Source organism: Ahaetulla prasina, chromosome 4 (assembly GCF_028640845.1).
Source record: "Ahaetulla prasina isolate Xishuangbanna chromosome 4, ASM2864084v1, whole genome shotgun sequence".
Taxonomy (NCBI): Eukaryota; Metazoa; Chordata; class Lepidosauria; order Squamata; family Colubridae; genus Ahaetulla; species Ahaetulla prasina.
In genome coordinates this window covers 120917045-120942892 of record NC_080542.1, presented here as the reverse complement: position 1 = coordinate 120942892, position 25848 = coordinate 120917045, and the positions used below count along the sequence as shown (strand labels likewise).

The 25848-nt window shown below is 34.4% G+C and overlaps 2 protein-coding genes across 12 annotated transcripts in view; one reads left to right on the top strand and one right to left on the bottom strand.

Moving 5' to 3' along the window:
• Positions 1-21052, top strand: part of STAM (signal transducing adaptor molecule) — a 28165-nt gene extending 7113 nt beyond the window's left edge. Inside the window, exons 3-14 of one of the 3 annotated variants that reach the window (XM_058183663.1) lie at positions 3810-3885; positions 3973-4047; positions 4777-4923; positions 6959-7049; positions 8579-8771; positions 12743-12837; positions 14607-14695; positions 16692-16779; positions 17086-17140; positions 17890-18043; positions 18753-18928; positions 19952-21052. In XM_058183663.1, the coding sequence (XP_058039646.1) occupies positions 3810-3885; positions 3973-4047; positions 4777-4923; positions 6959-7049; positions 8579-8771; positions 12743-12837; positions 14607-14695; positions 16692-16779; positions 17086-17140; positions 17890-18043; positions 18753-18928; positions 19952-20162 (1450 nt within the window). In that variant the 3' untranslated portion in view covers positions 20163-21052. Of the gene's footprint in view, positions 1-3809; positions 3886-3972; positions 4069-4776; positions 4924-6958; positions 7050-8578; positions 8772-12742; positions 12838-14606; positions 14696-16691; positions 16780-17085; positions 17141-17889; positions 18044-18752; positions 18929-19951 lie in introns of those variants that run through there. The other 2 variants (XM_058183662.1, XR_009155144.1) reach the window with 2 other exon arrangements.
• Positions 1-25848, bottom strand: part of HACD1 (3-hydroxyacyl-CoA dehydratase 1) — an 89645-nt gene that overhangs the window by 45403 nt on the left and 18394 nt on the right. For all 9 annotated transcript variants that reach the window (XM_058183667.1, XM_058183668.1, XM_058183674.1 and 6 more), the window contains one exon: positions 24501-24635. In XM_058183667.1, the coding sequence (XP_058039650.1) occupies positions 24501-24635 (135 nt within the window). The remainder of the gene's footprint in view (positions 1-24500; positions 24636-25848) is intronic.

Below are 25848 nucleotides of genomic sequence, written 5' to 3'. Positions count from 1 at the left end.
TTAAAATTATGAACAAATAGTTCTAGATGAAAAAAATTGGACTTTCTGAAAGCATATCATTTATATAAATATAACTTTTTAAGTCTTGTACTAAATAAACCAACATTTTGAAAATCAAGATTGTCATATAATTTAGTATATATATCTTGATTCATTTTTCTTTTGTGACTGCTTGATGGATTATTTACAATGCTTTTCTATAACATCATTGTAGTTATTATTACAAGGTTGTAATACTGAGGCATTTGTTGATATGCTGTATATTACTTCTGCTTAAAGAATCTTTTGTGTTAGTCAGTATGATTCAATGTTGTTATGATGATTCAATGTTGCTATGCCCTTTAGTTACGTTCAGACCTACCGAGCCCCGAACTAAGCAAAATTATAATTCAGTTTTTCAAATAAGACTTTTAAATTATTAAATGCAATTGAATTATTTGTTTAATTAAATAAATAAGTTTCAATTAACTAGTAGAAAAGCAGAATGAAATGATTGTCATCAAATACAAAATAAATGTGAACTAATATATTGTATTATATGCCTTATTCTCTAATACTATCTTACAATATATGGCTGTAATGATAAATATTCATTTTATTAAAGCCTTCCTTTATTTTTCATATAAAATAAGAACATAATTATGTTACCATTGGTTTTTCTTCTAATATTTTTTTGTAGAAAGTATAATGGAGACTACTGCCTGGAATATAACAAGATTGCAGTTCCGTAGAGTGTGAAATGATCATATTATTTGGCTTAAGTTTTATAATTAGGAGTGTCAGAGTGATACAGCAATTTACAAAACAAAGAGACCACCAAAGATAACCCATATGCAGTATAATTAAACTATAGTTCCCTTTAGCTAAATATTGATAATTGATGAAAAATACTGTATTTTTATATCATTATTAGATTTTGATTATACCTGTGTTTGTTTATATATATATATGAACTTAGCTAATATATCTGTCTCCTATTTTCTCCACAACAACAGCCCTATGAAGTGGATTAGGCTGAGAGAGAATTATTGGTCCAAAGTCATCCAGCCAGCTTTCATGCTTAAAGGAGGACTAGAACTCACAAACTCTAGGTTTCAGTATCTACACCAAAGTGTAAGATACATGTTAACATAATCTCAGTTCTTTATTTGTTTATACTTAACAGACAGAATCTTGCTGGACTAAAGTTATAATTGTCTAACCTAATATACCTGGGAGATTCCAGGATATGGCTACCCTGAATCTTTTCTTCCTCCCTCATTTTGTTTGGGATGGAACAGTCTCTTCCCTTGCCCCTTCTCTAGAATGTGCTGTCTCGTCTTTGGAAAGCTGCAGTGTTACTGCAGACAACCCCTCTCCCTTTTAGCTGTATATTCCATCAGACTACCCTAAATATACAAAGTAGAAGTCTGTACAGGGAGTGCTTGGCTTATGACTGTTTGAAGTTACAGGGCTGCTAAAAATGGATTTAATCCATGCCCAAAGTTATGACAGTTGCAGCATCCTTAAATTCATGTGATCAAAATCCAGGCACTTGCACTTAACAGTTACAAGGATGCTTCAATTCTCCCGCCTTCCTATCTCTCACCCCGGCTCCTTGCTCTTTTGGCTGCCTTGCACAGAAACACTCAGCAACACAGTGGTTGGGACTGAAAAGGAAGCCTAGGACCTTCAGCAGCTTCCACTGCCCCAGGCCTCTAATTCATCCTTATTGTTGCCACTGTCTCTGAGAAATGCTGCTTCAAGCCTCAGACTACAGTTAACCACCATAATACAATAGTGCCAGTTGCCCTGACAAACCTGCTGTATCCACTGACTTTTGCAGTCTTTCTCCCGCTGCTGACAAAGCATATCCAGTCCTATCCTATAGTATGCAAGGCAGTTGCTAGTCATTCCGGGCCGTTTTTCCAAGGCTCTTGCACTATTCATTATGATATATTTGTTAGGTCCCCCCCCCAATACATTTTCTCATATTCACTCAAGTTGAATACTTCTTGGACAGAATTTTAAAATGTTGCTTGGGATCGTTTGAATTTCAGGTGAAGCAGATTATTTGGATCCCTTCAAATCTGATACATGGGCTGTGTTGGGATCTAGATGGTGGGAAAATAACCCCATTCATCCAGACATTTTTCAGCAGCTTTTGATATCGGCAGCAATGCTATTATATTGGACCACCTGTGGGAGTTGGGAGTTGGAGGAACTTTTTTGCAGTTCCACCTACCTTAATAATGGCAATTCCAGTCAGAAGTGGTAGAAAAAAGGCAGTTCTATTACTGGGTGCTCCCTCATGCTGTGTTGCAACAGGACTCGTTTTTTCCTCAATATAAATCAGCATCCATAAGACATTTGGAAGAGGTCATATGTTGTTTTAGGATAAGGTATTAACTGTGCACTGATGGTATTCAATTGAACATCTACTACTGGTTATGCTACAGATGCTGTTGAAGTGCTAATCCAATATAAATATATAAATAATGGTATGTAAGAATGACCTTGGGAGATGGGAAAAAGGGCCATAAACTTGACAATGGTCAGACAAGTAGTGGCTGAATAGCAGAAAGAATGTGGGTATGGGAAATCTCTCCAAAGGGACTCTCCCTAGTTTCTTGGATTGTAAGGTGAGGGAGGGGAAGGAGAGATGTACTTTCAAACTTGGGAAGATTCTGTTAATGTAACCTTACAATAAATTTAGAATTATTAGCCATGATGGCGCAGTGGTTAGAGTGCAGTACTGTAGGCTACTTCTGTGCCTGCTGGCTGTCTGCAATTTGGCAGTTCAAATCTCACCAGGCTCAAGGTTAACTCAGCCTTCCATTCTTCCGAGGAGGTTAAAATGAGGACCCAATTGTTGGGGACAATAGGCTGACTCTGTAAACCGCTTAGCGAGGGCTATAAAGTGGTATATAAGACTAAGTGTGGTATGGGCCTCTAGTGGCTCAGACTGCTAAGACAGTCTGTTATTAACACAGCTGCTTGCAATGACTGCAGGTTCAAGTCCCACCAGGCCCAAGGTTGACTCAGCCTTGCATCCTTTATAAGTAGGTAAAATGAGGACCCAGATTGTTGGTGGCAATAAGTTGACTTTGTATATAATATACAAATGGATGAAGACTATTGCTAACATAGTGTAAGCTGCCCTGAGTCTTCGGAGAAGGGCGGGATATAAATGCAAATTAAAAAAAAGTGCTATTGCTTTGCTAATACTTCTGGGTGTGCTTTTTGTCTGGATTACCTTGAAAATTTGACAGTGTGAAAGTTGTGAGGTCTGGATGGATAGAAACAAACTCCCAGCAAGAGGTAATTGGTGTTTGTCCTAAAACACATGGCTTCAAGTCTGTTGGCTTTGGATGGAATCACTTTTCTCCTGCAGGAGAAGGTCCACCCAGGATCTGTTTCTTGCTGGAATGTCAGGTGGGAGCCATGGCCAGGATGTCATTTGATGAGCTAAACTGGTTGGGCCAAGTGGTTCTTTACCTAGGCTGGGATGTTTTGGGCAACAATAAATTATGAATTTATCACCATCCATTTAGTTGACTGTACAGGTGATTAGTTTGAAAATAACACAGTTGATGCAGAATACAGCATGGATGCTGAGGGGTAAGAACTACTACGCAAGCATATCAGCCTTTTCCCGTGTTTTTTACATTGGCTGCCAATTATCTCCTGAGTTCAATTCAGAGAGCTATTTTTAACCTATGTATAAAGTCCTCTAATGCCTTTGTTTCAGAGTATCTTAGGAATTGTCTCCTTCAGGCTGTAGCAGCCTTGATCAATATATTTTAAAAATATTTATTTTATTTCTTCAGGCCTAAGGACTGTCTTCGTTCTATTATGAAGAGGGTAAACCATAAGGATCCTCATGTTGCTATGCAGGCATTGACAGTACGTGGCTTTTTATTTTTCAAGCAAATTTTAAAATAAATTTATATAGTTAAATACTTAATCTTGATTTTTCCCTCTTTTCTTTAGCTTCTTGGAGCATGTGTCTCAAATTGTGGTAAAATATTTCATTTGGAAGTATGTTCAAGAGATTTTGCAAGCGAAGTAAGCAATGTGCTAAATAAGGTAATATAGTTTCAAGCTGGTTATACAGCTGTCAATTTAGAAGAATCATAGTATAAAAGATAGCTATGCTTCGCCATGAATAATATACACATAAGGATAAATAACTATGATTATCCTAGGAATGCTGTCTTTCAACAAAAATAAAATAATCAGCATTTTTATGTTGAATTCACGAAAGTTAATGCTGTGATAAATGAATGCTGTGATAAATGAATTGGTCCTTAAACTGCTTATATGCTTTTGTTAAATTCCCAAGTTTGGAAAGGGAAAACAGAAAAAAGCCCTCCAATGTTTTTATTGTAGCTATTAGAAATCTCAGTGTATATATAATTGTATTGATCTGAATACATTTCTAAGGAAATGATGTTCATGTTGTCTCTACTCGTATTAATTGAATGTAATACTTAAACAGAATTTTGTGATAATAAAAATCAGTCATTAAAGTTTATGAAACTCCTAAATGAACTGTTCTTCTCCCCCCCCCCCAGTCTCCTCTGGAAACCTGAAAAAACTGACTGTTTTTAAGAATAACCCAGAAGTTGCTATGTTTTCATGAGGTTCAAAGCACATTTTCAAAAACATTTTTAAAAAATGGTTTTGTATTCTCTGAATGCTATTAGAAATTAGTCCATTTGTCCAGTGGTATCAGTCTGAAAAAGTAATTAAGGCTAAGTCTGATGATCTTAAGTAAATATATCCTTTTCACAGGGTCATCCAAAAGTCTGTGAAAAGTTAAAAGCACTCATGGTAGAATGGACAGATGAATTCAAGAATGATCCTCAACTTAGTTTAATATCTGCTATGATAAAAAACCTTAAGGAACAGGGTGTCATGTTTCCAGTTATTGGTTCACAGGTAAAGTGGTAATAACTCATTATTATTTTTGTATTCTTGCAATCTGTTCTTTCTTCCTTCATTTCAACTTCTTCTGTACTTCTAGTACATTTCTATATACTACTTCATATATAACCTGTTCTTTAAACTACATCTTTCTCTTTTTTTGGCCTTCATTAGTTCCATCGATTTTTATTTATTTTATTTTTATTTTATTCTTTTTATAAATAAACTCAAGGAAATAAACATATATAATACTTTTTCTTCCTCCTGTTTCCCCCTAATAACCCCGTGAGGTGGGTTTGGCTGAGAGAGACCGATTGGTCCAAAATCACCCAAATGTTTTTTTATACCAAAATCTAACTATGACTTCCTTGGTCTTCCTCCTTCTCTTGCACAATTCACTCTTCCTTTATAGGGAAGGAATGAAATTTAATTCTCTCTGTAGAACTGGTTCACTTCAACATACTTTTTCATATTATTCACTCACTTAGTATTCACTCCATATTTATTCAGCATTATTCTTCACCCTATCTTTTCTCACTTATCATACACATTTCTCAAGTAAACAGTTCACACCATATTGATTTTCTGTCTCAGACAAGCAACTTGGTTTCTAATACATTGATTTTCAGATCCTCCAGTTCATAATACAAATTGCCTAATGTTCAGATGCTAATCATTTGAATTCCCAATCACTGAAGAAGGAATTGACAAAACTTAACTTGACATCTTCTAATTCGCTAACAAAATTTACCACTGCTTTTGCTTTTGCAAGCAGTAAAACTTGCCATTGTTACTATATTTAGAATCATTGATTTTAAAACTGATCCTGTGCCAGAAGCTGTCAGAGTTATGTAGCCTGAATGGTGAAGAAGCATGTCTAGTGATGCCTAAATACCACCAGCACTCATGATCTCTCCCCTAACCTTGAAAGATTGCTTGCCTGACCTGTTGTAGCAACTATAGACTATTTTTTTCCTGACCTCAACAAAGAAATCAGTGGAGTGAACATAATGAAGTATCATTTATATCTGTAGGTGCTATTTTTATAATAAAAAAGGCATTTAGGAGCAAAAAGATTTTGCTTTTTAATTAATGAACAAGTTACAGTTATGTAGTTCATATAGATTATATTCTTATATTTTAGGTGTTACATGTTTAGCGAATGTGAAAAGATACACCAAGTTCTGTCAATTCCTGTCATACATACATACCCATGAATTTAGACAGAATTAAATAGTTTTTTTGTGAGTGCGTATTTGCAGAATTGTGTTTTTTAGAACAGTATGCTATCTTCATAGACCATTAGTCTATTTGACTTTTCAAAGCCAATTGGAAATACGTTAACGAAAAAGTGGGGCCATTTTTGATAGATTGAATATATTGCAGTGATTCTGTTCTGTCCCCCCTTCCATGTCACAGAGAAACGCGAGTTTCACAGTCCTTTTATTGACACAGACCTGATTCTTCTTTAGGAAGCACAAGACTTGGCAGCGACTGTGCAGAGGCCTGCCAAGTTCTGAAGTCTTAATCTCGGACAGAGATAAAAGCACTCGTGTCCCAGTCCTGTTGTCAAGCTTACAGGAAAGAAAGGCCTTTAACTCCTGAGCAACCGAGCTGCAACACACACTGGGTAGTTTTTTGTCTGTCACGAAACCCAACCGCAGCTCCACTCGCTTTTATCTCCTATGGGGTGTGGCTCCGTGACTCAGCACTCTCTGAGCCTGCCACACCTTTTCCTCTTTTGCGCACACTTATCTTTACATCACTGCCTCGGGTCAATCCAGGATTGATCATCAGTAGCTGGGACTTGGGGGGTTGCCAGGGAGGAGGAGGCGGGTCTGGGAGAGGGAGGCCTTGTCAGCTCCTCCTCCTGGCCTGCAGCTGGAATTTGGGGCAGTGCCAGCGAGGAAGGTCCTGGTGAGGGAGGCCCTGCTGGCTTCTCTCCCTCACTCTCATCCATGAGGGCAGGCTTGGGGATCGGCTCGGGGGCCGGAGCCACAACAGATTATTTTAAATTTATGTAAGTGTTGTTCCTCTATGTTTTGATCAGGCTGCAGAACAAGCAAAAGCAAGCCCAGCTCTAGTAGCCAAAGATCCTGGAACAGTAGCAAATAAGAAAGAAGAAGAGGATTTAGCTAAAGGTTGGTTTAATTTAAAGACAATATAAACATTCAACATTTACAGTTGGTGATTTAAAAATCTAATAAAAAACAATGATGATACAGTTAATATGCTATATTAGATGATATATTTACATTCTTTGTATGAAAATGTAGTTTTGAAAATGTAAGATATATTCAGTTGCTTTTTGTTGTGAAATAAAAAAGTAGGGGAAAAAGCTGGCCTAAACAATGATGCCAAAACACACTTGGGTATATAACTTATGTGTGGACAGAGGTACTTGGACTAAAATGTAATTATTGCTGAGCACCAATTATGAAAGTATTTTTCAAGGAAGTGGCAACCAGTATTTAGCTTAGAAAAAGAATTATTATAAATAATTACAGCATTGTAAATAGGAAATCAAAAGAAAATATTAAGAGGTTCTATAATGCTTATGTGTTATTTTAAATCTTAGTGAACATTGTTCAGAATGTGTTCTACAGAGCCTTGAAAGTAGTAAGACTAAGACAACACCTTAATCTGTGTGTTTTAATCTTATTTTACTTTCAAGGCTCTGCAGAATACATTCTGGCCAAATTCCACTAAGATTTCAAATAACCTGCAAAGAAGAAGAAAAATAGAAAAAAGACTTAATATTAAATTCAATCCAAATAACAGCAGCAGAAAGAAATACAAATGTGAGAAGTCATGAACACTAGAGCCAAAATCCTAACTTCTGCACTGCATTTAATTACAGGTAGATTATAATTTATTGGTACTACTGTTATTCCTTTGCCTATGTGATAATGAAGATTAAGCTGACCAAAAATAGATCTGGCTGATATGATAAACAGGATAATAATACTTGAATTGGATTTCTATCTTACTTTTCCATCAGAGGAAAAAGGTATTCAAGCTGGCTAATAAAAATACCATGCAACATAAATTAAAAACAGAATTAACTCTGTACCAAAAAAGATTAAAAGCCAATAAAATGTTGACTATTATTAATTTATTAGTCCATTAGTTAATATGTTAGGTTAAATGGAAGATATATATTTTAAAACTGTTTTTGATGACATAATGGATCAATCACTTCTCCAAACGGCATTCCACTACTTAGAAATGACATAGGAAATAGTTTTTTTTGTTTTAAACAAGCCGTCTTATGTATATATCTAATACAGCTTTTAAATTGGTATCTGATAGGTCTTCTCATTTATACTGATATGTAATTATATGTAATTGATGAAGCATTTCCCCTTTCGTTTATTCTGTATAAACTCATTGTCCCCAAATAACAGGCTCCTTAAATTTTAGTAATCTTTAATAGTAAGAGTATGTTATTCAAGAATATTAAATGCAGACAGGAGAATCAGTACATGAACTTTATCTGTTTTAGTAGGCATAATTGTGTATCTTCAGTATAAGTCGTGCTGGGCTAATTTAAATGAATATTTCCAATTTTTTTACTTTTAAGGATATATTATGCAAATAAGCACACAACTGAAATTGCAGAAATTTAATGAGAATTACTTTTCTTTGTTTTTTTAATTCTACTTCACAGCTATTGAATTATCACTGAAAGAACAAAGACAACAGCAAACTCCACTTTCTACTCTTTATCCAAACACTACAACTCTCTCAACAAATCACAAACATGAGGGGCGAAATGTTCGAGCAATTTATGATTTTGAAGCTGCTGAAGATAATGAATTGACATTTAAAGCTGGAGAACTTATCACTGTCCTTGATGACAGGTAAAAGTAGTGTCTCTTGGAAATATAGAATTGTTATATACTTTGGTATGTATTTGTTATTTTCAGTTAACATGGTATTTTGATGCTGTCCAGTTCTATAGGACTGGCCTAAATTTTAATAATCTTTGGACTTTAATATGTTATATTCTTTTGATCAACATGAATCAGATTATACTTACCTGTTAGGCATAACTCTAGTAGCCTAGTATCACTAATTTGTTTTTTCAGTCTTTGTGCTTTTTTTTAATGAAAGGATCCACTGAAATGAAAAGTCTTTAAATGTAGGAGGCTGAATACAGACATGCCACTTCCAGAAAAGAAGGAAAACCATTAGTACTATATATGAATACAATTGTTTTTTTAATTTGGATTTTAAAAGGCTGATGGAGGTCCTTGCATTTAAGTGAACACATGTACAACTCTTTAGACCTCCTGCCTGAATATATTGAGGTTGGGGAGTGGTGGGGCAGAGCTGTGTTTGTGATCCATTTTTATTCCACTTTGCGCTCTCCAGACAAACGTCTGAATGGGGCTGGTCCTTCAGAGCTTCAGAAAGTATGGTTTTGTAAGATGTTATGCCATAGCCTCTGGTTCACACATAGTACTTAGCCATTTGTTTGGCATGTTAGTGATATGCAAACACAGTCTTCAGTTTACATTTAAAAGCGATAACTGTGGCTTATTCAGTTGGTACCTTCTGGAAGTATATCTGTTCTGGAGCATCAGCATTATTGAACAGATTTTTTTACATGGCCTAATTTTTGAATTAAGAAAATAGTTGGGAGTGTCTAAAGAAATAGCAGCAGCATGAATTCATTTATTGTCATCTGAGAAATCTAAGGCAATAGCATACAACCATTTCCTTTTGCAAAGCATCTTGTAATTGCTGTAAAGCAATTAACATCTATTAATGTTAGACTATTAAGTTAAAATATAGAAATATATTTTATAGAAATATAAATAAATATACACAGAAGATAAATATATACATATAGTCCAGAGGTCTGCAACCTTAAACTCTCAAGCCATTTGGACCCCTTTCTACAGAAAAGAAAACATCAGGAGCCACAAAACTGGGTAGGCATGTCCAACTCGACATCACTCACCCCTACCCAATAACATGACTCTCTCTCTCTCTCTCTCTCTCTCTCTCTCTCTCTCTCTCTCTCTCTCTCTCTCTCTCTCTCTCTCTCTCTGTGTGTGTGTGTGTGTGTGTCTGTGTCTGTGTCTGTGTCTATCTCTGTCTCTGTGTCACTTATCTCTCTCTTTCTCTCCCTCTCTCTTTCTCTATTTCCCTCCCTCCCTCCCTCCCTCCCTCTCTATCTATCTGTCTCTTTCTTTCATTCCCTCTCTCTTTCCCTCCCTCTTTCTGTCTCTTTCTCTCTCACTTTCCCTTCGTCTCTCTTCCCCCCCTCTGTCTCTCATTCTCTTTCCCTCCCTCTTTTCTCTCCTCTTTCCTCCCTTTCTCTCCCTCCCTCTTTCCCCCCTCTTTCTCTCTCTCTCTGTCTTCTCCCTGTCTCTCTCTCTCCCACTCTCTTTCCCTCCACTTCTCTCTCTCCCCCCTCACTCTTTTTCTCTCCCTGGAGGGTGGGGAGAAACCCTTGAACTGGTGCTGGGTGGTGGGAATATGGCATCTGGAGGCAGACGAACCCAGGAGCAGCTCGCTGACAGCTGGTTAGCTGGCCAGTGGTGAGGCAGAGCATCACAACACCAGTGGCTCTGCAGGAAAAGCAACTGACATCCTGGAGGCAAGAGTGAGCCACCGCTGCTGCTCTGCATCATAATGGGCTCCAGAAGGAAGGGACCCTGCCTCCCCCATTGTGAAAAATTTCACTGTGCTGCGCAAGGTGCTGCGAGAGCAGCAGGCAGGCAATGGAGGCAGCAACAGCAAATACACCGTGATGAAGGCAGAGTGCTGTTTCGGCAAGGGCAGTGCCACAGCAGAGGGATGAAAGCCATGGGTTGTTGGCTTCACTTACAACCATTCATATAATGATGGTTTGGAATTACAGATGTGTTGAAAACGACTTCCTTAAAGTTATGACCTTCACATCCCTGTGGGTCATGTGATCACAATTTGGATGCTTGGCAACTTACTCTCAATCGATGACATTGCAATTCCTGTAATCTATTGTGACTTGTGACCCAACTATCTTCCAAAAAACAACATTAATGGGGGAAACCCTTCACTTAGAGTGTTTTCACCACGCAGCCACCATGCTGCTCATATATACGTTCATATATACGTATATACATACATAACATATGCCTAAAATAGATAAGATATAATAGGGGCTAAAATCTGGACATAGTGTTATTTAAAGAGAATATAATAGTTTCCTATAATAATAGAAATGAAAAAAAAAATGCTGTTTATGTTAAGGCTTTGATCTCACAGCAAGGCACAAATTAAATTGTCCACAGGCCTACAGAAAAACTGAATTCAGTATTTTTTGAATCCTTTTAAAATGAAGAATAGAATTTTGCGGCAGTAATATATTTGAAATGGTAACATATCTTGGTGATGCATTTTTTTCTTTGCATCTTGGTGATGCATTTTTTCTACTTATTATTTGCATTTCAGCAAATTCAGCTTAACACTTGCATTGCCTGAATAGAAATTCCATTACTAGATAAAGCAGTTGTAAAGAATGATGTTATGTGACTGCACTTCTTAGGGATGGTAGCAAATTAGCTACCATTGTTAAGTGCACTGTCCCATGGTCACCATTTGTAACCTCCTGCCTCCTTTTCCAGTATTTTTGCTTGTGAGCTGGCAGTGAAAGTTTCAGATGGCAATCATGATCTCAGGACACTACAGAGTTGCAATTGTGAGGTGGTCACCGAACATCTGGGTCACAATCACATAACCGTGAAGACACAGCAATGGCTGAAACTTTGGAAACCAGTCCTCTTTCAATGCTCTTTCAATGACATAAATTTTAACTGTCTCTGAATGAGTGGTTATTAAATAAGGATCACCAGTACAGTAATGGCCAAATGCATTATTTTAAGCAAGAACACAAGCACAAACATTTTAGCTTTAATAAATCTAATAAAGCTTGCCACTTGATTGATAATTGTGTTGGATTATGGTGCCATCTTAATTATTTAGAAAAAAAATATTAGCTCAATATTATCTAATATGAATGTAAACAGAAATGAAGTCTACTCAATTTCCAGTTTATTTGTTTATTTATTTAAATCAAAGTATTCCAGTACCCAAGTTCTTGATAATTTATCTCCTCTTAAAACTGATTGAAACTCAGTTTGTGTTTTTTAAAGTCAGTTCCTTATATATAAGCATAAAACAGTGTTTTCATCCTGCTGCTGGCCAATTTAATTTTGGGCAACTAATCTAAGAAAGCTAATGCAATTTGGTATTATAAAAGGGCGCTAATCTAGAACATTAATTTAAATATTTTTTTTTAATTTGAAATCATAATTCAAAGAAGATATTTTTACTTTTTATGACAGCAATTAATTTGTAATGTAGTAAAATTCCCTGTCAGCAAAATATATCAGGCAATGACCAAATACTTAAATTTAGATATTTTACATTGTTTATTTACATTATATGTAAATTATGTAAAATTTATTACACCCCATAAATTGAACTTCAGAAGATTTTAATTTTAACTAATACCATGTCTTTCTTCCTTTATAAAATCAAGGTTTTACTGAACTAATGACTTTTACTAGGAGAATGCTGCTTTTTAAAGATTCTTTGTGTTACATATTCCTTAATTTTCTGAATAGTTACTCTTTATCTTATTAGTTTCATATGAATTATTCATTTCTTAATAAACCTACAGATAAGTAGATAAGAGGGTGTATTTAATTTAGTGGTTTCAAGAATTAATCAAGGATGCTGTCCAAAGTATTTTGGTGAGTAGAAATAGAATACAACTTGTCACTGCTTGGCCCTTTGTTTTTCCATTCTAAGTAATTATTTTCTTCATCATTCATAGTGATACAAACTGGTGGAAAGGTGAAACTCATCAAGGGACAGGATTATTTCCTTCCAATTTTGTAACTGCTGATCTTACTGCAGAACCAGAAATGAGTAAGTATCATAGTGAGAGAAAAGCCATGGATAGATGGTACAAGAATAAGAAAAAGGCTAAATCATTTCCTTCAAAAAGGATTTTACTACTACAGAAAATATTTTTCTTTATATTAAAAGACCTTTATTTTTAGATTCTATTTCTTTATTTTATTCTGTGTTCTTCTATCCTAGTCTCTATCCAATTCTAATTCATTGGTCCTATATTCTAATTAATATCTCCTAATCTATTTTTCCATTTTAACTTAATCTGGGATACTTTTTTTAGCTTTCAACATCCCCTAAATCCTTCTCCACCTCTGTCTGCAATTACTTATGTAGCCTAATAGCTTGGGTACTGGGGGTGGGTGGTGGATGGGGAGGGAGGAAGGGCTGGCATCCTGCCTACTTTTTCTATGCTTTGTGAAAGCTGCAGTGCTTTCAGAGATTTAGTGTTGCTAACAGTTGGTGGCTGTGATTTAAAGTCAGGACTTTCTTTTCCTGATTTATTTGCCTAGCCAGAATATACCGTAGCTTTCTGCAGTTTCATATATTTGAGTCTGTCTACTTTTCACTTTCCATTGTTGTGTTGTATGATTGCCAGAACTAGTTACAACACTACTAGCATTATGGTTTTTGCTGTTGGTGATACTGTACATGTTGGTTACTTGCTGGGGCTTGCTGACCAGCGGTTCTTATGGGGAAAAGCTGGGATCTTCCCTTGGCTGAGCTGAGTTCTGTTGCCTTCAGCTCTTTCCAGGGCTTCTTTCTTTCTCGTGAATTCCTTCTTTTTGCCATTAGTGCCACATTTTCTTTTCAGACACCTTTAAAAATAGAGCCAAACTCTTAAATAAAAGAAGCGCAGGCAAATTATTGGTAAGGTAAAGGGAGAACAGAAGCACAAACAATGTTTTTTGCTGTGCACCTTTCCTCTCACACTATTAAAATACACAAGCTTAATGTGACATTTCTGACTTTGCCCACCTTTGCTGTGACAAAGCTAGATTGTTTGCCGGCAGCCTTGACTGTAACTAACTGAGTCATTTGCTTTGCTACTGAAAAACCTTTTCACAGTTCCCATAAACCATGTGAGAAAGTCTTTATCTCTTAGCATATTTATTCCTTTTAGAAAATAGCAGTCAGAGAAGAATGAAGCTATGATGTCAGTGCTGAACTAAAGTAACACATATAATGGAACCACAGAATGGTCTGACATCCATTCTGGGAATTTTGTAGAACTAATCAGAAAAGCATTAGTGTGTAAGCACCTTATAAACAATGAATAATTATCAGAAGTCAGTATTTGTTTGTCAAAAACAAGTATTTGCCAGGTTTGTAGCTTTCATAGAAGATTATGGAAATGTTGAAGACATATCTTTATTTCAGCAGATCATTTCATATTGTACCTCATTATATCTGATTAGGCAACTAATAAAATGGAGCTGGATAGGATGACAATTATGTGGACATAACTCACTTGAAAATTATATTCACTTCACCAAATCAAATTGGAGTGGAGGCTGAGATGCTGTATACTGATTCTTTTTGCCCTTCTGATTTCCTCCTCTGTGAAAAGTCTTTTCAGCCCCTGAAATTGCTATTATTCCTAACTGGCAGCCATCTGCCAGCAGATCTAAAAGTCACGTAATATTTTGGCTGGTGATGGGAAGATACTGGACATTTGGAATGCAATAGGACTCTGAATCTAGATTAACCTCTGATATAAAGTTATTTTCCATTGTAAACATTTGTCACTTTGTTCAGTATTCTTTCATTTTTTGTTTTTGCAGTGAAATCTGAAAAGAAAACGGTACAGTTTAGTGATGAAATTCAAGTAGAAACAATTGAACCAGAACCTGAACCAATGTATATTGATGAAGTAAGTACAAAATCCAGCCATCAGTAAAGAATACATGAAGTACTGTCTTTTGATTTCAGAATTGGCTGAGTGCTCTCAATAGATGAAAGTACTAAAAAAAAACCTCAGGCAAAATTTCTTCTATTTTAACCATATTAAGTTATCCCTATAGCTTTTATTTTTCCCCTATTGTTTCCCTTTAATAGCATCTTCCTTGCTCTTTAATTGAAACATTAATAAACATACTTGCTGGGAAGAAAATAAAATAGAAACTAATAATTAGAGTTGTGCATGCTTCAAAAATTATTTTGAAGAAATGGTTCAGAATTCACACCAGCACAGCACTTCCCAACTTCTTGCTCATTCAGCTCTTTTTAGGTTTTCTCAGCTCAGTGTGATTCTTAAAACAACTCACATAGAAACTGAAAAGAGACATGCCTGAATAATGGGAAGTACACAAATTCTTCCCTGAATTTTTTCTTGTTTGAGTGCAAAAATTTAATATTTTACTCCATCCATTGACTCATACTCAGTTATTACTTTTATGGTCTACTGCCTATTCCTATATATAGATTTATTTTTGGAGTGGCAAACAAGTCAAATATTTATCAAAAGTCAATTGTTCTTTTATTTATATTTTTATTGTAATATAAGTTATCCAGAGTTATTTTAGATTGTGAAATGGGTAGCATATAAATAAATAAATAAATATCTGTTTTCATAAATATTACATAAAATGATTTAAATATTTTAAAGTCCAGTTTCTTGTTTCATTACAGTAGTTACCTTTTATACCAAAAGATTTGGAAAATGAATGATTTAGAAAAAATTAATGATTTGTGCCACGTTATATTTTTGCATTTCACTACTCCCTTGCTTCATTTTATTTGCTATTTAATCACTAGGTGGTAGTGTTGCTATAGTTAATGACTATTAGTAGCAATCAGGTTTCTATTCTATTGCTTTTTAAAGATTTCTAAAATAGCTTATATATGTTGAAATAGTCTATTTGTATTAATGGTAGTGTCATTAGAAATTATTCATAGTATTGTGAATTCTTTATATTTCTTTAAGTCACCCAGAGTCACTGAGAGTGAGTGGATGGCATTCATATTTTCATACATACATACATACATACATACATACATACATACATACATACATACGTATTTTCAAACATATGTAATGTTACTTTTATTTTAGGCTGGTTAATAGATTTGTTGAGGTGATCAATTAATATATTTTAAAATTATATTTATAGTTGCAGAACGATTATATAAAATTTAATTTGACCAGTATTTGTTTAACTCAGTAATACTTATTAATTTTTTACATGAATATATTAAAATGTATGGTGTCAGTTTACACAATTTATTTTCTACAAAGGATATTGTAGAACTTCCTAGTTCACAAAAATGTGTTTCATTGAAAGAAATCTGGTGTGAAATACAACTGCATTATTAAACCTACTTTGCAACTGGCATAATAATACTGGTACTGCTCTCTCTTAAAGGTGAATATTTGAATATTTGACTATTTGACTATTTTATGTTCTTCAATGTTATTGAAGAAAATGGTACTATGTAATCCATGAGAACCAGTTGGTATAGCGGCTAAGATGCCTGGCCAGAACCTAGAAGACTGAAAGTTCTAGTTCTACCTTGGCACAAAGCCAGCTGGGTGATCTTGGGAAGCCTATTGTCTCCAGGATTAAAGAGTACCATAACTTGAAAGCATACCCCCCACCTCCCCCAAAAAATCCCTGATAATTCATATATAGAAACAATGTATTTATTTCTGCATGTTGCAATGAGGTTTGGTCTTCTGGGGTTTTTTAAAGTCAACAAGCATCTCCATGCCAAACCTTTTTGCATTTAAATGGACTTTTAAAATTAAATTCTAATATCTCAGGGCAATTGAGGGTAGAAGAAAAGGATTCCATTTTGAAGGAAAGAAAAAAATCAGGTATAGTCAAGTTGTTGCAATTACAAATAAAGAATTTTATGTCATGTTCTAGGATAAAATGGACCAGCTGTTGCAAATGTTGCAAAGTGCAGATCCAGCAGATGATGAGCCAGACCTTCCAGAGCTGGTACATCTTGAAAGTAAGCTTCCAAATGCTACATAACAAGCAAACGTCCTACCTAAAAACCTCTTCAAACACTGTGCTAAGCTAAGCTATCCCTACCATTTCTGCAAAACTAGCTTTTTTAACTGTCTTTTAAATCTTTTTATTTGTTTATTAATTCAGTGAAAGAAACAGTGCTTAGTACTGTTGTCTAATACATCATTTATCTGCAGCACTTGTTTATTTGTTTGAGATGTTATAGAATAAGGAATCTGGAAGTAATACAATGTTAACGTTTATAACAGCTGGAGCAAATAAAGCATATTAATATCTCTATTTCTAGCAATGTGCCATCAAATGGGACCTCTCATTGATGAAAAGCTAGAAGATATTGACCGGTAAGAATAGCAGTAAGCTTAGTATCTTACACTAGGGATTGGCAGCCTTTTTATGCCAAAGACATCACATAACACTGGAGGGGGACAGGGAAAAAACTACAAAGTATTGAGGCTATATCACAACCATGGGCAACATTGGCTTTCAGAAATTTTTTTTGGCAGGTTTAAAACTAGTTGGTCTATTTTAGAGTTTATACCACAGTTTACATTTCTACACAATATTTTTTTTAATGATATGTGTTAATGTTATTTAGCTTTTTTAATAGTAGCCATTATTTTTTCCATTTTGAGAAGGCATACAGTTGGCTACTTGAGAATCAGGCCACATATTCACTACTTTTGATGGTCAACTTTTTTTTAAGGTATTTTCATCCTGTGACTATTTCCTTGCAATTTTTAGCTTGTTTAAGAAGGTTGGAAGGTTTTTGCTTGCTGTTAGGTAGCAAAAGAGTTGTATCTGCTGCGAACTTCGTGTGGCTTCAGGAAGTATATCCAGTAGTAAACGCTCAGTTCCATCCAGTTGCCCCAACTCTGCCCCGAATTAAGAGATTACAGGGTTTTATAAAGAGAGTTAGGAGGCAAGAGGGTTGTCCTTCTGTAAAAGTCTATTACTAGTAGCTTTGTGCTTCTACTCTGGACTTGGAATGGAATGATTTTTATTTCTTATTAACTAATAAGCTGTTAACAAATAATTCATGATACAATCTTGTATTTTAAAAATATTACTTATTTTTATTTGTTTCACCCAGGAAGCACTCAGAACTTTCGGAACTCAATGTAAAAGTGATGGAAGCCCTCTCATTATATACTAAGTTGATGAATGAAGACCCAATGTACTCCATGTATTCAAAATTACAAAATCCTCAATACTACATGACTCAATCTAATGTTTCTAACTCTCAGGTATGCACCTGAATGTTTTAAAAACCTGTAGAGATATTGTCCCATTTTGAGCCAAGTCATTATAAAGTTATTAACATACGTTGGTCATAAATATTCAGTGCTATTCAGAATGTGGGAGGTTTGTGTTGTACATTTTTTGCAAATTAGGGGAGAGTATTAATGGGAAATTATATCTTAACAAAATATAATGATGAGACTATATCATCTGCCCAGAGTTATCAAGTCAAATTTATTATACTCCAATTCTACTGTATAGAACCAAAACACAAAACATAGTAAATGACATTAATCTTGGAAAGAAATGATTGCTTGATGGATAGATTATGTACCATCCAGTTGGTATTGATTTGTAATGATTACCTAGAGATTTTTTCTATAATAGTCTCCCCCTAACTTAGTTCTTCAGGTGTGACCTGAAGACAGTAGACCAGGACTGTAATTGAATCCACATGGAGAGAAATGACTTCAGATTTAACGATTTGTGAGAGATGGGTATACTCATATTCTTGGATGTGAGGAAATACTCTGATGTACCGTTATATAATAGACATTATGAAAAGATGTTAGTGAGCCTGGATTCTTTTTCTTAAACTGCAAATGAATGAAGCTACAGTCTTTTGTTTGGGACGAGGGTTAAATTAATAAGCATAAGTTGGAAATGAATTAACTTATTGTTGTGATTTGTTTCTTCGTATTTGATGTTTTTTAGGTTTATCAAGGACAGCCTCAAAGCAATGCTTATTTGGTGGGAGGAAATACACAGATGAGTCACATGCAAGGCTACAGCCTTCCATCGGATCAACTGCCATCTCTTAATCAAGGCACAGTTCCTCCAGTAGCAAGTCCCGGATTAGCTAGCCAGCCAGTCCAGCCACCTTACACAAAGTAATTGGGGGAAAAAAATCTAAGTTTTAATTTAAACTAAACTAGCCAGTCTTAAAGTGGGAATTGACAAGAGAAACCTTCAGCATCAAACTGTGTTCAATTATTCATCTCAAAAATCTTCTTTTAATGTATTTGATTTGTTCTTCATTTAAAAGAATATGGATAAAATCAGAATAAAAAAACTAATTGTAATAGAGTTCCATAATTTAGTTTTATTGCTTAGGATTACTCAGGAATGAGTCTCATTTTGAGTGTTGATTTAATAAGAAATTTTTAAGATGGTTTGAAACACTATTTTGGGAGAAAAAGCTATAACATTCCTGTTTGTTGTAGTCAAAAGACTGCAGGCATCTTAGAAATAATATGTACATTCTTAGATCTCTGGGTGACTTTGCCTTTTCTTACCTAAAGTCCTTTGATAAAGGTGCTTTTTTGAAGATAAATTACAGGTTACCATAGCTTGAGAAGCTCTTCCAGGACAAAAAAATTGAATGGATTTTATAGAGTAGTATGTGAATAAGATCCATGAAAACTTGATATGTCCTCCAATGGTATTTAGTAATAATTCTTACTGAATATTACTAAATCATGGCATATAACTTAACTAGTTTTCTGAGAGGTCAGTTTGGATTCTTTTTTAAATTGTATTCTATTTCAAGAATAAAAACAATGAAAGAAGTTAAGGCAAGATGGTAGTTTAGAAAATAGAAGAATATCAAAAGGTGCTAATTTATCCCTGTTTAAGTATGTACAGTTAAGAGATTATTCCTGTAAATCAAGAACTATTGAAACAGTTTTGTGTTCCCTGAAGAAACTGGTTTAAAAGACTGGGCTGGAAAGATTTGATTAAATGTTTTCATGTTTTTAATTCAAGTACTTTTTCTTAACTATTTGTTCACTGAAGTTGGAAAAGAAGCTCAAATTTGTTGTGTACATATGTTTATAGAAGAATTTGATTACTTTTGTCAAGCTTGTTTTGCATCCTTTTGTTTATCTTCCTTCCTTTCCTATCTCTATTTCTAGCACGATGATTGGTTCTGTTCCAGGAAACACTTACTCCAGCCAAACTGCAGTCTACAGCCCAACTCCTGCAGCTACCGAGGCTACTTCTTATCAAAATTCTGGAACTCTGTCTCAGGTGCCAGGTTATAATTTAGTCACCTCAACTCTTCCCCAGCCTCCAGGAAACCAACCACCACAACAGCCTCCATCATCACAGAAGGCATTACTATAGGATATAGGACTTTGGATTCCTAATCTACTCTAACCTCTGTGGAAGGCAGTTTACAAAGTTATGAGTTTATTTCTTTAATATCTTAAATATGGGTTATCCTTGGCTTAATAAGAATCTCTCTTGGTGAAGAAGTATGATGATTCTATTTGCACTGACTTTTCAGATTTTTGTTTTACCTTTGGAAAGGGAATTAAAATATTTAGAATATTTAATTCCTTTAAAATGCCTAAACATTGGTACAAAGTTATTTATGTCTGCTGAAACTATTGAGTTTGTGGAGATCCAACTCGGCAAATTGTTGTGGCATATATGTAATGTACATACAATATGTTTGTGTTAGTGATTGTTCTGAATTACTATAGTGATCACGTGAATATAAAAATGTGTTAAAATTTACATTACTGTTTTATTAATCGTGAACCATGGTCATAGATGGACCATGTTCATGGATTTTATAAGAATGTTTGCTTTAACCCATATACTGTATGTCAAATATTTACAGGTTGTGGATATGTTATTGAACCTGAACTGCTTGGTTTTCATTAATAATACACTGAATGCAGTTGTGTTGTTTTCTGCCTTCTGTAGCCTGTGGATGCTATGAAATGATTATCTACCAAAATAGGCTAGAACTTCAGACACTCTTCCTTCAGAAAATGTTTTATGCTTATCGGTAATGGTTTCAAAACAATAAGTGGCAGGCTGCTAAATTTATGGAACCATGAAACAACTGTTTTATCTTTACTGTTTAAATGATATGACTTACATTTCCATGCTAGTTTTATGTAACCTGCTGAGTGGGATACTTTGGATGTGAATGAATGACATTTCTAAACTGGAATAATGAAAACACTACATTTATTAAAGTCTTGTTAAAGGCTGCCATCATTGCCACTTTCCTTGACTGTGTGTGTTTTGTAAAAAAACTCTTTTTATGGCCTTTGTTGGATTATTATTCTTGTAGTCTTATGGGGTACAGAGCAATTTCAGTTGTCAATTTCATGGACGGAGAAATGCTTCAAAGATCAAGTTTTATTAAGGAATGGAATAATTTAACTACTCATGGCTCAAGTTGAGCTATATGAATATAATCCTGAAATTTATTACCAGATTCAGTAGTACAGTCACACATGAATGAAAATAGTTAATGAAACTAGTTTACTGTTGGTTTCTCTGACAAATATTCTTCTGAATTGAGAATTGCTTCTAAAAATACTTTGCTAAGCAGCAACTTCTGCATTCTTTTGGATTCTTCCTTAAGTTATGGTGTGTAGTTTGGATATTTATCTATTTACATCATTTTTAAATAGGGCATTAAGAAAATTACAGTTATGTTTATAATTTTTCAAACATTTTTTTACGTTTCTAGAGCTACAGCCACCTATATTTTAGGTATAGTTAGAAGGCTAAACACAGGAAACTCATTCTTTTACTTTCCAATAGCAAAACATGTAGGGAGCCAAAATTTGCCATGATTTTGATTAAAATAGAAACTTCTAATCAGTTTCCTGCTCAACTATCCTCAACAACAGGAATCCACTCAACTATCCTCAACAACAACTGTCTTTATTAAAAACGACCATTACTTGCTTGGGATGCTTATAGGGACTGAACCTTAATAAATTAAAATATATATCTTTTATTTATTCAGCTTCAATTTTATTAATACACAATGCTAAATATACTTGCCTTTAAGAGGTAACGCCTATTTAATTAAAACCACTTTAAAACTCATGAAAACACTGCATTTTTATAACATGATCTTGTTACATGTACGTTTATCACTATATACTTAACAAATATTATTAGAATATATAGGGACCAATTGAGATTAGGAATCGCTGCTTTCTTCATTTTGATTATGATCCTTCAATATTTTAACTGATATCCGTATAATTCTTATTCTTTGCTGTTTTGTTGCCTATTAAGCTAGTTTAAAAAAAAAAGATTTACAGGACACTAAGTTAAAAATATTTCAGTGTGTCCTATTTGCAAGCTAATGCATATTATCTATATGAATAAATAGCACAGGTTTTATTGCATATCCTTGTGAAGAATCTCACTTCCCTCCATTGTGAAAACTTCCCATGTATTCCTGCTCTGTATTTCCTGTCCTTTCACCAGTTGCTAATCTATAACCTTCTGGTACTCCAGATAAAGTTCTGAAACTTTTGCTGGATTGAATTTGTCAACAACCTTAACATAGATTTTAACAGAAGAACAAATAAGAAAAATTAACGAACATTTAATCTGAAAACAGAGATACTGAAGATAAGTAATTAAATCTTCCGAATTTTTTAAAATATCTATGTATTAAATTGAACTATGTATAGTAATTTATTCAGATGCCTCAGGTTTTTGGAAATGGTACTTAAGAATAATTGGATGAATATAACATTAAAAGGGATATAATTCATTGGTAGAATAAACATTTAATTAAGCCATGTATCTAATTTACTGCTAGTTGGACTACTTCAGCTTTTCCCAACCTGGAGTTCATTCTAAAAAAGTATATTTTCCACAAATAAGGTTTGGGAAAGGGTGGAATAAACAACACTATATGATGTCATTTTCCAAATTGCACACAGACAAAAAAAAAAAAATCAAGCCTGAAAAGTATAATATTGTTAATACTTTTCTTTTTTTATTTGAATTTACATACTAATTTTAAAATTACAGAATTGGCAGAAAAAACCCCTAATTTAATTGAAAATGAGAAGTAGAACACAAATCTGTACATCCCCACGTCTTGTGACAGCTGATCTCAGTTGTCAGAATAGTTTCAGTGTTGTAATTCTCTCGGAGCGTACCAATAAAATAAAAATTTTCATGAATAAAAATTAATTTGTGTGTATTCATCTTTAATTCTCCCTATGTGTAAAAATCGAGCTGCATAATTTATCATATATATTATATATTATTATATATATTATATTTACCATATATGTGAATAAGATTTGTTTGGGGTTTTTGAATTTTTTTCATTATTTTGCCATGGAATGTTTTCAGAGCTTTTTGGATCCTTGTGATCTTTAATCTGTGAAAAAATTATATCAGAGCCTGGTGCTTTTCTTTATGAAATATGGAATATTCAGTACTGTTTGTCAGCATAAAAAGTACTTATGGTCAGTAATTGGTTGTATCAACTTAGCCACGCTAGCTTTAAATGCTTCCTTGAACTGGCATGTAGAAGTTTAACCAATTCCTCCATTGTGAATTGATTCAGCTCGGTAATACTGCAGTGCATAACCTCAAACCAGTAGTTAATGCAAGAAAGTTCTCAAATATTCAAGAATCAGGCTTATACTTTTTGACAACTGTGTTTCTTTATTTACAAATAAAGACAAATGTAACATGATGTGAAATTACTTTACCAGCATTTAATTCATCGAGGTATTAATTGCCTTAACTGAAGTTTAGATTCATCCCTTGCCTAAGTCTGCAGTTCATTTTGTGCTAGGATCCCTTGATAAGCTCATTGTCTGTCAGAACAAGGTGTACAATAACTTACAGATTTTTTTGGACAAGATCTACCTCATCATTAGAATTTCTTTGTAACCCTAATATAATTAACTAGATTACAAAATTCAATTTTAGTTGTTTGAAAGAATAAGAACAATTGGGTATTTCCACTACTGATTTGGTTTTTACTAAATTTCTTTGCTGGAATATATCCTGCAGATTAAGGAACATTGGCGGGACAATCCTGCATCCATGTAAATTCATAATTATTTGTTTACATATATAAACTTCACATTCTATTAAGAAGAAATGAAGATTGATTTCCTGTAACTACTTCAGAAAGCTATCTGAAATTACCTAGGCAAAATCATTTATCTTTCATTTTTTGCTACGATGATTGCATGATAACAATGGACTGAATGTCATCTTATGTCTTTTCAAGATACAACTTCAATTTTTTAAAAAAAATCCATTTAAGCAGAAAAGGCAGGACATTCCCTGGATTGAATTCTAAAGTCTGACTGAAATTTGCTTTGTAAGCACAAAGAACTCTTACATGAGATTGCGTGCCTAACTACTCAAAAACATAGATAAGCAAGCTGGTTTTCTTTATTTTTTTTCCTAATCTAATGCTATTAAGTAGAACTTTCTTTAAATGCATATATCTTATGACATTTTGAGTCATGCTTTTGGTATTTATCCATCAAATTTAGAAACTACCCATATTTCATAGAGGACTCCATATTTCCACTCTTTTTGGATTACTTAGTATAAATTATTTTGGGATTCTCAATAGCATAAATACAACTGGGTTTTACACATCAGGCTATTAACAGTAGTATTTTCAAAATTGTTATTAGGTGCTATAGTACTCACAGTTTCAGCAAATAATCTTATTGGAATCATTCTTGGTCTTTGATGAACTGTAAACACAGAATTGAAAGTGCCTCCAGAAAGTAATTGTCCTAGCAATGTCCAGAATTTGATGAATAAATTCATGCAATCCACACTCTATTGATAGAAACACAAGATAGGTAGGTGTTGGAACTATAATTATAGAGTAGATTATCTTGGAGAGCAAAAGTGATAATATATTAAGAGGGTAAGCAAAAAATGCCCTGCCAGTCAATTTGGAAGAGAGAGTGTACATATGAGAGGGACATTTTTATAACTTAGAATACGGCAATTAGTCATAAATATATTCATTTTCATAAATGCAATATTGAGATCCATATTAATTTTCTTAAATCTAGCCTAAAAAGAGTTTTGGATTTCCAAGAGTAATGTTTGTCAATCTCACTAACTTCGAGATGTATGTATGGACTTTAAGAATTCCCTAGTCCCTGCTCTAGACAAAGGGAAAATATGAGATCTTACATTGGGAAAGAAATTATAGTGTTCTTGAACCAATTATGTCATGTAGTAAAACTGAATAGCACTTTAGAAATAATGTGGAAGGGACCACAAACACAATGCCTGTGTGCAACTCTTTAAAGCAGCAATCCTCAATCTTTTGGGCACCAGGGACCAGTTCCATGGAGTGGGTTTTTCCACGGACCAGAGGGGACATAGTTTTGTGTGCTGCCTGCATCTTGCAAATGGGGCTTCGCTTGTTTGCATTGCCCGTTTTTTGGCATGCTGTGGACAAATGCCGGCCCACGGAACAGGAGTTGGGGACCCCTGCTTTAAAGCATCCACATCTTTTGCCAAGATTGGGTAATTTCCTTTTACAGCTGCCATGTCATTCGAGGAAAATGCACAGCTGCATTCAGGAATTGCAAACAGATGCATTCTTGCCTGCTCCAAAGAAGCTTTGGGGAACATAATGCACAGCTTCATTCGCCAAAATGATCTAATATCTAATAGATAAGTATTTCTGTTTTGCCAAATATAGAACTCCGGTTCTCACTGTTAATGTTATTCTAACCTTTCTTATAGCAAATCTCACAATATTCTCTCCTTGCTGAAAATGTAAAAGGAAGCAAAAAGAACTAGTTTGGATGAGTCCTGATAAATGGTTAGTATGCTTAAAGCATAACATAAGATCTAATTTGTAGGGTTGTGCAGTGCTTTAGGTCCAATTTAAAAAACTGCTTCAGAATACACAACAATGCAAACATAGCGCCTGTCTGCCATTTTTTAAAGTAGCCTCATATTGTGTGGAAATAAACATATCTAGGGAGATACATCTGCTGGCGAAAGTTTCTTTTTGGAATTAAATGAA